The sequence below is a fragment of the Urocitellus parryii genome, chromosome 2 (assembly GCF_045843805.1).
Source record: "Urocitellus parryii isolate mUroPar1 chromosome 2, mUroPar1.hap1, whole genome shotgun sequence".
NCBI classification, from domain to species: Eukaryota; Metazoa; Chordata; class Mammalia; order Rodentia; family Sciuridae; genus Urocitellus; species Urocitellus parryii.
In genome coordinates this window covers 25,828,236-25,840,610 of record NC_135532.1, presented here as the reverse complement: position 1 = coordinate 25,840,610, position 12,375 = coordinate 25,828,236, and the positions used below count along the sequence as shown (strand labels likewise).

General features: G+C 36.3%; 1 protein-coding gene across 2 annotated transcripts in view; it reads left to right on the top strand.

The window, feature by feature from the left end:
* The window catches only part of Katnal1 (katanin catalytic subunit A1 like 1), a 78,908-nt gene that overhangs the window by 38,213 nt on the left and 28,320 nt on the right, over positions 1-12,375 (top strand). For both annotated transcript variants that reach the window (XM_026388375.2, XM_026388374.2), the window contains exons 5-6: positions 2,734-2,861; positions 3,480-3,585. In XM_026388375.2, coding sequence (XP_026244160.1) covers positions 2,734-2,861; positions 3,480-3,585 — 234 coding nt within the window. The remainder of the gene's footprint in view (positions 1-2,733; positions 2,862-3,479; positions 3,586-12,375) is intronic.

The following is a 12,375-nucleotide window of genomic DNA, read 5'->3' as shown; positions in this document are numbered from 1 at the left end:
TTGCAGAATCACATTGGTTACACACCCACGTTTTTATATACTGCCATACTAGTGTCTGTTGTATTCTGCTGCCTTTCCTATCCTCTACTATCCCCCCTCCCCTCCTCTCCCCTCCCATCTTCTCTCTCTACCCCATCTACTGTAATTCATTTCTCTCCCTTGTTTTTTTTCCCTTTCCCCTCACTTCCTCTTATATGTAATTCTGTATAACAGTGAGGGTCTCCTTCCATTTCCATGCAATTTCCCTTCTCTCTCCCTTATGAAGTTACTTTTTTAAAAAAAGAAATAATGAGATGTGCAAGGAATCTTGCACTTGCCTTGGGCCAGTGAGTCCAGGCAACACTGGGCAAGGAGAGACTGTGGCTTTACAGAAACAATCAAAGGTCAGCTCTTATTCAGCTTAGACATCCTCATGACTTCAGGCCAGTGGTTTTATTACTGATTAGCCAGTAATCATGTCAGGCAACTCACTGCCTAACAAGAGATTTGACTTCTTTGTTGGACAGGACCATTGTTAGAATAATTCTTTCTTTTGTTGATCTGAAATCTGCTTCTTTGTTACTTGATATGGGTCCTGGTTCTTTTCTTTGGAGTAAGATGAAGTAGGGTAGTTGTAGTTGGTTGCGTTGCTGGATTAGCATTTTCTTCTGCAGCTTAGAAGTCCCTAATGTTCTTTTCCTTGTGGCATATTTTTTAAACCTTTGTCACCCTGGACATCCTTCCCTGGCTATAATTTGTTTGTCAGTATTTTTTAAGATGCAAAGCAAGACTAGCAACAATGCCCTGTGAAGGCTTGTTAAGCTTTAGTTGTATAAATTTCTCTTGTATTCCTTAGTTATTTTATTTCTAGAATAATTTAAAAATAATTGTAGAGTGTTCCATTGATTTGTTTAAACAACTTTGTAGCATTGGCCTGTTCGTAATATAAAATGTGACTCTGTGCTGAACTTATATTATGTTTGTTTGGTAGAGGTGCCAGAAATTTACTTCTCTTTTTGGGGGGTACCAGGGATTGAACTCAGGGGCACTCAACCACTGAGCCACATCCCCAGCCCTATTTTGTATTTTATTTAGAGACAGGGTCTCACCGAGTTGCTTAGTGCCTTCCTAAATTGCTGAGGCTGACTATGAACTTGGGATCCTCTTACCTCAGACTCCAGAGCCACTGGGATTATAGGTGTATGCCATTGTGCCAGCAAATTTCCTTCTTTGGATAGTGTCAGTATTGATATGTCATTGAAATGTGAGGCTCTTTCTTGAAAATTTAATTTAATACTGCTGCCATATTGCCCGGATATATTGTTTATTTAAGGGGTCAGCTCACTAGAATACTGTTTGGTCTTTACCTGGTGGCTAAAATAACAGGAGGATCTGCAAAAGGGAGCTATTTAGTCCCTTCTCAGCACTTATTGTTCCTTTTGTTTATCTCAGAAGAAATAGGATCAGAGAAGGTCACCCTGTTCTGTTGTCTTTTTTCAGGAGGTTGACTCACTTTAACCATTTCCACCCTTCATTTTTATATTAGGTGGTAACTTGGGGCTGATGCTATGGGCATGGTATTTGGCTCTGCCTGTCAAAGTAGTTCCCTAGTTGAACTATCTCTGGCAAATTAGTGTTTTATGTAAGTGTCTTCAAAGCTGAGTGAATTTTGGCAATATTCCATAGCTAGAAACCCTAGTATATACTTTTAAAATAAAGCCACCATGTCATTAAATGAATAATTTGGGGTAAAAGCATATTGCTTTAATGATCTTAGAAATATGATTTGAAGTGGTCATTTTATCATTGTCATTACAGTGACTTTATGATGGGCCTCAAAAACCCACTGGAAGAAACCCTGAATCATGAGGGGTTACTTATGGTTAAAGGAAAAGGCTCAGTAAGATGCAGTTGCCCAATCCTGGACTATTCATCGTCTGCAGCCTCTTTCTCAGATTCTTTGGAGAATCTAATAGTTCTGCCTTCTTTAATTCATCTTAGACATGAGATGATCTGATGGAATGGTATGGATTTAGGGAGGCAGACAGACTGGAATAAATCTCCACCTTAAAAAATAAATCTCCACCTTCATGTTTACTAGTAAACTTAAATTACTTATCCTTATCTATAAAAAGAAGGAAAAATAATGTCTACCCTGCAGGTTGCTATATTTAATAATGTATATGGGATTTTCTGCTACATAGTAGTCTCAGTGAATTAATTTTCTGTTTTGTCATGTATTAATATTCTAATTATTCTGTAGTAGTGGTGGAAATCCTCTCCATTTACCAGTTCAGAGAGACTTTTTCTAGTCTGTTTGGATCTAGCAAGGAACATTTTCGTTTTATCTGCAATTATCCCCCTAAGAATGTAGGTTTGAAGATATTTATAATAAATTTGACCAGTTAATCTAATTCTGATATGTAGGGAAGAAAGGCATTTGAACAATCAGAAAACATGATTTTAAATTGTAGGAAGATATTTTAAAAATGATTATAGCTGGATATGTTGGCACATGACTGTTACCTCAGACACGGGAGGCTGAGACAGGAGGATCGCAAATTTGAGTACAGTCTGGACAACTTAGTGAGAACCTGTCTCAAAAAATAGAGCTGAGGGTTTAGCTCAGTGGTAGAGTGCCCCTGGTTCAACTCCCACTTAAAAAAAAGAAGTGATTATAACATTTTGAAAACTTAATGATGTTAATTAAAATGATCCTGTTATTGATCAGAACTTTTTTATACCTGTCCCCAGGGAAGAAAAAATATGCAAGATGGTGCAAGTGATGGTGAAATTCCAAAATTTGATGGTGCTGGATATGATAAGGATCTGGTGGAAGCCCTTGAGAGAGACATTGTATCCAGGAATCCCAGCATTCATTGGTTAGAGTCTTTTAAATTCTTGTATTAAAGTAGAGGAGAAAACAGATCATAGATTGACTTGGTGTTGAGCCTTTTCTTTTTATCCATTAATCTATTGATTATGTTCATTGATAATATGAGTACATAGAATTGATGGGAACCTTCTGTCAGAATATAACCAAGGAACCGGATGTGTTTGTGCACATCTGTAATCTCAGTGGTTAGGGGGGGCTGAGACAGGAAGATTCTGAGTTCAAAGCCAGCCTCAGCCACTTAGTGAGGCCCTAAGCAACTCAGTGAGACCCTATCTCTAAATAAAATATAAAAAAGGGCTGGGGTTGTGGCTCAGTGGTTTTGTGTGTGTGTGTGTGTATGTGTGTGTATGTGTGTGTGTGTGTATATATAAAACCAAGGATATTTCACTTTAATTTGATGTTGATTTAACTGACAAAGTTCATTAATTAAATAACATGTCTTAATAACTGTAGTGTTTTCACTGATCATTTTATGCAGTAAGGATTAGAACAATATTCTTAATATTAAAATAATTTCATAAGTAAAAAATACAAAAGAATTAGTTTCAACCATAAATCATAGCATCCTGGATAAACATCATAAAACTTTGTTGTTCCTACACAGGGATGATATAGCAGATCTCGAAGAAGCAAAGAAATTGCTAAGAGAAGCTGTTGTTCTTCCAATGTGGATGCCTGATTTTTTCAAAGGAATTAGAAGGCCGTGGAAGGTGAGGATTTATTAAAGTAGTTTTGGTATAAGAATGTTGCTTGCATGGTAATGAAAGGCAGCATTGCTGGAGATGTTTATGTGTCTCACACGGTTTGTGAATGTCAGGGGAGGTCTGTGGACATCCAGAACACATGGGTTTGAATTAGGTGCTGTGGCTGTGTGCCAAACATGGGCTTGGAGGGTTGAAGCTATTGTCTTTTGTTTTTTTTCCCCTCTCAGGTCTGAGCTAGAGGCCAATTTTAAGAATTTCCAAGATGTTATTTCTGTAAATAAAAAATAAATTAAACAGCAATATCACATAGTCTTACAGAATAAGTGTTCTATCAAATGAATACCTTTTTTAAGTTGTTGTGTTTCTCACTAATCATTAGTTTTTCTGATTTTCATTTAATCGAGGCTCGGTATAATTCTCAGACAAAATCAGAAAGTTCGTTTCTTTCTAGCTTACCTGCTACCATAGAGTCAAACCCTCCCAGGCCCAAGTCCCTTAAGTTCACAGTGTCATTCTACATATTAGAAACTCTCCCAAGCTCTCTGGAAACTACCTTCCTGCTTGGAACATTTTTTTTTAAACCTCTTTATTTTATTTTTATGAGGTGCTGAGGATCGAACCCAGGGCCTCGCACATGCTAGGCGAGTGCTCTACCGCTGAGCCACAACCCCAGCCCTATTTATTATTTTTTTTAACTTAGCCATAGGCAGAGTCTTCCATTTATTTTGATTAGTAGAATGTAATGAAAGCCTGCTCTTACTTTGCTCTTCTGGCTCAGCTAGAAAGGTCTGTTTGTTTGTTGAATGCTTCATCCTCTTTATTCATGTGCCAGAAAGAGAGGAGGACACATTGTGAATTTACCTGAATAGTCTGAAACACTCATAATGCTTAGACTGCCTCTCATAACTTGAAAGCTTTTAAAGACTGTATTTATTATAGATCACTTTTATTTCTAATATGTACTTTATTTTGATTGACAAATAGTATGTGTTTATGCAATACAGTGTGATATTTCAAACAGTATACAGTGTATAATGATAAAATCAGAGTAATTGGCATATCCATTATCTCAAATATTTGTCATTTCTTTATGTTGGAACATTCGGAATCCTCTTTAGCTAACATACAATTAATTGTTGTCAGCCATAGTTATCCTATTTGCTGTAGAACATTACAGGTTATTCCTCCTGTCCGGCTACTTGTTGACCACCTTCTTCCCATCCCCTTCTTTCCCATGCCCTTCCCATCCTCTAATATTGAGACCATTTTTTTTTAGGTTCCACATATAAATGAGAAAGTGTAGTATTTGTCCTTTTATGCCTCACTTACTTTACTTAACACGATGTCCTCATGGATTATTCCTGTTGTCACACATCACAAGGTTTCATTTTTCATAGGTGAATACTATTCCACGACAGACATATAACATTGTATTCATTAATTCACAAATGAAAGTCTAGGCTATTTCATATCTTGGCTCTTGTGAATAGTGCTACAATAAACAATGGAATGGGAGTGCAGATATGTTTTTGACATACTGATTTTATTTCCTTTGGATATGTACACTCAGTACTGGGATTGCAAGATTATATGGTAGTTCTATTTCTAATTTTTTTTCTGTTTTCCATAATTGCTGTATGATTTATGTTCCCACCAACAGTATTTAAGAGTTCTCTTTTGTTCGTATCCTTACCAGCACTTATTATGTTTTTATCTTTTGGTAGTAGCCATAGGGGTAAGGTGACATCTTATTGTGGTTTTGACTTGAATTTCCCTGGTGATCAGTGATGTTGAGCATTTTCCCATATACTTATTTGCCACTCATTCCTCATTATTGGTTTGTTTAGGTTTCTGTTTCTTCATGATGCAGTCTTGGTAGGTTATATGTGTCTGGGAAGTTACACATTTCTTCTAGGATTTCCAATTTGTTGTTATGAAGTTGTACGTAAAAGTCCAGAATAATCTTTGTATTTCTGTGGTATCTGTTTAATAAATCCTTTTTTATTTCTGATTTTATTTATTTACTTAGTTCTTCTTCCTCCCTGTCCTCCCTGCTCCCCTCTCTCTTCTTAGTCTAATTAAAGGTTTGTCGATTTTGTTTATTTTTTTAAAAACCCCAAATTTTCTTTTGTTGATCTTTTGTATTATTTTAGTCTCAATTTATTGTTTCTTTTTTCCCTCCCTCCTTTCCTCCCCCTCTCCTTCCCCCTCCACCTCCCTCCCTTCCTTCTTTCCTCTCTCTACTTCCTTTCTTCCTTCTATTAGTTATGAGTATGGTTTGCTCTTGCTGTTTCAGTTCCTTGAGTTGTACTATTAAATGGTTTATTTGAGATCTTTTTCCTTTTTTGAAGAAGACATGTATTGCTCAATTTCACTCATAGTATTTCTTTTGCTGTTTCCCATAGGTTTTGGTGTTTTATGCTTCTTTTTTCATTTGTCTTAAGACATTTTAAAATTTCTGTTTTAATTCTTCAGGTTATTCAGTAACATGTTATTTAATTCCCATGTATTTGTACAATTCCCACAGGTCCTTTTGTTGACATCTAATTTTATTCCATTTTATATGGTCAGAAATGATATATAATAATGATTTTGATTATTAAAAAATTGTTGAGACTTGTTTTGTAACAAGGTTTATCTTGGAAATTTTTTCATGTTCTGATGAGAAAAACATTAGGTGAAATATTCTGTAAATTGGTTCCATGTGGTCTATAGTATAGTTTAACTCAGGTTTCTTTGCTTATTTTCTGTCTGGGTGATTGATCTATCCATATAGGTGATGGAGTACCCAACTATTGTATTTGTAGTGAAGGTTAACCTGTGAAGGTTACTGTTGACAGGTAGTGATCTACTCTTGTCATTTATGTAATTTTTTTCTGTTTGTATTTCCTTTTAGATTTAGTAATATTCGCTTTTTATATTTCAGTGATCCTCTGTTGGGATGTGGATATACATAATATTTATTTATTTATATATGTGTATCTGTCTCCTCGAATTTATATATATCTATGTGTGTATATAAAATCCTCTTACCACTGTGTAATAACCTTCTCTGCCACTTTTTATGTATTTTTTTCTTTCACTGTTTTTAAGGTCTTTTTTTTTTAATTGGAACTTTGTAGGCATACATAGTATTGGGTTCATTCTGACAAACTTGTCCATCATGGAGATCAGTTTCAGTGGGTGATCCTCCCATTCTCCTTTCTCTACTAGACTTCCTTTTGCTTGTCTATTAATTTGTATTTGATTGGTTCTTTATGTTATCTTATCCTTCCCTCCTCTTTTACTGTACTGTACTCAAGCTTCTGCAATTGTCTTTTTATGATTTTTTGTGGTATTTTTTTTTTTTAGTTGTAGTTGGACACAATACCTGTATTTTATTTATGTATTTTAATGTGGTGCTGAGGATCAAACCCAGGGCCTCACACATGCTAGGCGAACGCTCTACCACTGAGCCACAGCCCCTGCCCTTTTTATGATTTTTGATGTAGAGTTTGTTTTATCTGGAATGAGTAGCTACTAGCTTGCTTTTGGTTTTCAGGTGCATATAATATATTTTTCCATCTCTTCACTTTTGGTCTCTGGGTATCTTTATCAGTGAAGCAAGTTGTTTATAGGCAACATATAGTTGTGTTTTGCTTTTTTTTTTTTAAACCTAGTCTGTCTATATCTGTTTTTTAATTTTTTTTTTTTGAGTTCTAGCTGGACACAATACCTTTATTTTATTTATGTGGTGCTGACGATCAAACCCAGGGCCTCACATAGTGAGGCAAGTGCTCTACTGCTGAGCCCCAGCGCCAGCTCCTAGCTGTATTTTTTAACTGGAAAATTTAATTCATTTGCATTCAGAGTTACTGTTAATAGGTAGTGATCTACTCTTGTCATTTTGTTAATTTTTTTTCTGTTTGTATATCCTTTGTTTCTTCCTCTCTTATTGACCTTTGTGATTTGATACTTTTCTGTAGTAATAAGATTTCACTATTTTCTGTTTCTCCTTTGTGTATGTATTTAAGAAAGTCTTCCGCTTTCATGTGTTTTCATGATGGTAATTATCACCCTTTTGCTTCCAAATGTAGGACTCCCTTAAGCATTTCTTATAAAAATAATCCAGCTTTTTTTTGAGAAAAGCTTTACTTCTCCATGATTTCTAAAGAGTAGCTTTGCTGGGTATATTATTTTTGACTGGTAGCTGTTTTTCTTTAGCACTCTGCTGGCTTGCAGGTTTCTGCTGGGAAACTGCTGTTAGTCCAGTGTTGTAGATTTCCTAGCACATCACACTTTTTCTTTTGTTACTATTAGAACTCTGTCTTGACTTCTGCACTTGGTTTTAATGTGCCTTGGAGAGAACCTCTTCCAGGTAAGCCTATGAGCTTTATGGGTTTGAGGTCAGTATCTCCCCCAAGACTTGGGCAGTGTTTGATGATTATTCTTTTTGATATGTTTCTGTGGCTTTCTTCATCTCTTTTCCTTCTGGAAACCCCATAGTTCAATATCTGATTGCTTATTAGGAATGTCCCAATTTTGCATAAGCTTTCTTTGCTCTTTTTATTCTTTTTTTAAATTGTTGTTGTTACCTTCTGAGTGGGTTAATCTAAAAGATCTGTCTTCAAGTTAAGAAATTCTTTCTTCTGCTTGATGTAGTCAATTGGATCTCAGTTGTTTCATTTCATTCTTGATTTCTTCAGTTGCAGGGTTTTTGTTTGATTCTTCTCATGTAATATTTTTGTTGAATTTCTTATTCAGATCGTGACTGACTTGTTTGTATTCCCTTATTTCTCAATGAACTTTTTAAAGATGATTATTTTGATTTCCTTTTGAAACATTTCACAAGTTTCCTTTTCCTTGATTCCAGTACTGGGGAATTATTGTACTTCTTTGGGGGTGTCATTTTTCTTTACTTTTTTTTTTTTTTTTTTGGTGTTTGTAGTTTTGTTTTTGTTTTTCTTTTCTACATTGATGTATGAGCCTTGGAAAGTTGCCCCTTCCAATTTTATGGGATGTTTACCTGACCTTCCCTATGGGGGAGAGCGCCGTGGTGGGTGAAAAGGTGCTGGTTGGGTGTGGTGTGTCCGCTGATTCTGAGTGGACACAGTAGTGTCATTTCTGTGCAGTTTCTTTAGCTGCAATCCTCGTCAGTGATGTCAGTGGTTGTGTCAGTGGCCGAGGATGTGTTTGTGACTCTGTTGGATGTTCATGGGTGCCCAGAAGTGGTGGCTGTGTGGTGGGTTCTCTGGAGGGGTGGGGCCAGTGCCTAGCTGACTGTGAGGCAGGATTTGAGGGTGTGTTGGACCCCCAGCTATATGAGGGTTTCCCCTCTGTGCAAGTCCACTGTTCTCCAGGGGATGGGACACAACTTATAGTTTTGGAAGCCATATTATGAGCCTTTCTGTTCAGCCTATGGTTAAGCATCTGAGGTCATGGTCTTTGATCACTTGTGTGAGCATCGTGGAGAATGACAGTGGAATATCAACAATGAAGATACATGGTGGCTGCTACCCCAGAGCAGGATGAGCTCCAGCAGTGGATCCAGTTTGAAGATGGAACCCAGCTAGAGCAGCTCAGGTCACAGAGATGGGAATGTATAATGTGGGTTTATTCTCAGCCACCTGAACTCATAGCAATTCTTTAGATTTGGGGGCCTGTTGGGGCTGCAGGATTATTCTGCATAGTCATCTGCTGTGGCCAGGAGAACCGTTGCCAGTCTCTAGCTTACCTTTTTTACGTAAAGAGAGGTCTGCCTTTGCTCCAGGCCATTTGGCCAGGGAGATGGTGAGGAGAGGCAGTTTCCTTTACAGTGCGTCTTGGGGTTTGCATGCTCCGTGTGAGGATATCACCACTTTCGTGGCTGCAGTGTGCTCCCTTGTCACTCCAATTGCAATACAGTTGATGAGTGACAGGTAACTCTATTTGGCTGTCTTGTTAACATCCTGCTATAGATTATTTCTGATTTTATTTTGGGAACATATTACCAAAAACTTCCTCTTTATTATAGCTTTTAGAAATATTTAAAAGACAAAAGGTTTTAAGTAGGTATTTACAGTGTATTGTATGTTTATGCTCTTGTATTTTAATGAAACATTTAATGATTAAGGACTGATGTTATACTTTAAAAGCACACATTTGCTACAATAAAGCTTGTATGTGTCATAAAGTAATACATAATCTGATTGGTTGAGAATCTAATTTTAGCTATGGTATTTGTAAAACTAAAAACAAATGATTGAGTTACATAGCCAATATCTTGTGTCATTTTAGAAAGCTTAAAATTTATTGTTTCCTAGACATAGTTTCTTTTTTTAGGACCAGTTTTATCATCAGTTTATATATTTGAATCACAGTAAAACAAAACAACATTAAAAACAAGCACAGATGTTTGGGGTAGCCAAATAGTGATGCCTATATATGGCTTCTGGTGGTTGTGAGGTCAGTCCTTAATTCCTTCTGAATTTGTGGTCTGCCAGTTGAAGTTTCCAGCTTCTTTCATATGTCACCCTCTCTCTTTGATCTACCCTGTGATTTTCATGATAGGGCAACATTATAGGTATTTTTTTTTCAAATTGCTTAACTATACAAGAATATTAGAGGATTTACTATTCCATTTATTTTGAATCATAGAGGTTAATAAAATTGAAGTAAAGAAAATGGACATTTTATTATTTAATAAAACTATCATTTTTATTATGTCAAATCATCAATGGAGAGGAGTTTTGCAGTAGAGGATCTATATTTTGACATGAGATCCATTTTACTTCTGGGTAGCTTTCCCAAAGGAGGGCCTACCAACTAACATTTAGGTTACATCCCTAAGAGGATAACATTTCCAGGCTGGGGTGACAGTGATATGTGGGACAAGGGGCAAAAGTATCTGACCAAAGGTGAGTGTAATTTGCAACCATTTTTTTAACCTTCAAAAGTTTAACATACCTTGACTTTCATAAAATTTTTTTTTTCTTAATAGAGGTCTTTAGCTGTTTTCTTTTTTTGTACTGGGGCTTGAACTCAGGGATACTTGACCACTGAGCCACACCCCAACCCTATTTTGTGTTTTATTTAGAGACAGGGTCTCACTGACTTGCCTAGGGTTTCGATATTGCTGATGCTGGCTTTGAATTTGTAATCCTCCTGTCTCAGCCTCCCAAGCTGCTGGGATTACAGGTGTGTACCACTGTGCCCGCTTTAGCTATTACCTTTTAAGCTGTTTATTTCACTGTTAAAACTGATAAAGTCAAATCATATTTTATTTCTCCTTGATGTGCTTTTGTAGTATTTATTGTCCAGTGGATTAAGAAAATATCGTAAACATTGATTTGCAATGAATCTTATTCCTGACTAATGAATTCTTGTCTGTATTAGAAAAATAAAATTCTAGGATATGGAACTTTGACTTTTAAAAGTTATATTAGACATTTTTAAGAGATTTTTGAGTTATTTAGAAATTTGTTACCCCTGAAAATTAAATAAAAGTTTAAAAAATGGGACAGTAAATAGATTTTAGAAGATGTGAAAGTAGAGACCACAAAAATGCATCAAATTTATAAAAGTTTTTAAAATCTAAGTTCTAGAATTTTAGAATTGAAATGAGCATTTGAGATCATCCTATCAAATCCCTGAAATTTGACACTAGAAAATTAAGGTCCAGGTAGGTTGTGATAGCCATGATCGTTCTTTTAGAAAATTTAAAATTCAGTGTGTCTGAGCTTATTACATCTATCAGCTTATTACACCTCTCCCTCCCCAGCACACTTTTTCCCATATCAGGTGTGAAGTCATTTCTTTATTTAGCCATCAGATACTTATCTAGCTCTGTTACATATAAGGATCTTGGTTGAGAACTTGGAACACAGATGGGATTTTCAAGACACGGTTTCTGGTCTGTGAGACATCCTGGATGGAGCGTTAGGCAGATGCAGGAGGCTTTCAGTTAAAGACAGCGGAGGAGTCTGATGGGTGCCGCAGGCCACATGTGCTCTCAGAGCTCAGCAGAGAGCAGACTCGCCATGATTAGAGAGGCTTCATGCCTGAGGCGGTGGGATTTGGAGGACTGCGAGAATTTTATTATGTTGGGGCAGACATTTCATTTGATATTGGAACTTCAAGGGAATAGGATGTAAGCAGCAGAAGGTAGGTGAGAAAATATAAATCTGTTATATAGATACGTTGGAGTTTTATAAGAAAGGTAGCAACAAGGTACAGACATGGCTTACTTTATTACACTTTGATTTATTGTGCTTTGCACATATTATATTTCTTAAAATAAATTGAAGATTTGTGGCAACCCTCTGTCAAGCAAGTTTAATGGGTCCATTTTCCTAACATGTCAGATGATCATTAGCATTTTTTAACAAAGTATTTTTATTTAAGGTATGTACATTTTTTAAACATAGTGCTAGTATACACTTACAACTACAATATAATGTAAGCATACCTTGTGTACGCACTGGGACACCAAAAACTCTTGTGTGACTTGATTATTTCAACATTGGTTTTATGGCAATAGTCTACAACGGAAGCCTGAATGTCTCCAGAGTATACCTGTATTGATCAAGGGCACAGACCCTGGATCCAGACTGTCTCTGTGCAAATTCCAGCCCCTTTCTACTTTCTTGCTTTGTTATCTTCAGCATTTACTGAATTTCTTCATGCCTCGTTTCCTTGTCTATAGAATCCCAATAAAAGACATCTTACTGGATTTTTTTTTTAAAGAGAGAGAGAGTTTTTTTTAATATTTATTTTTTAGTTTTTGGTGGACACAACATCTTTATTTTATGTGGTGCTGAGGACGGAACCCAGTGCTCT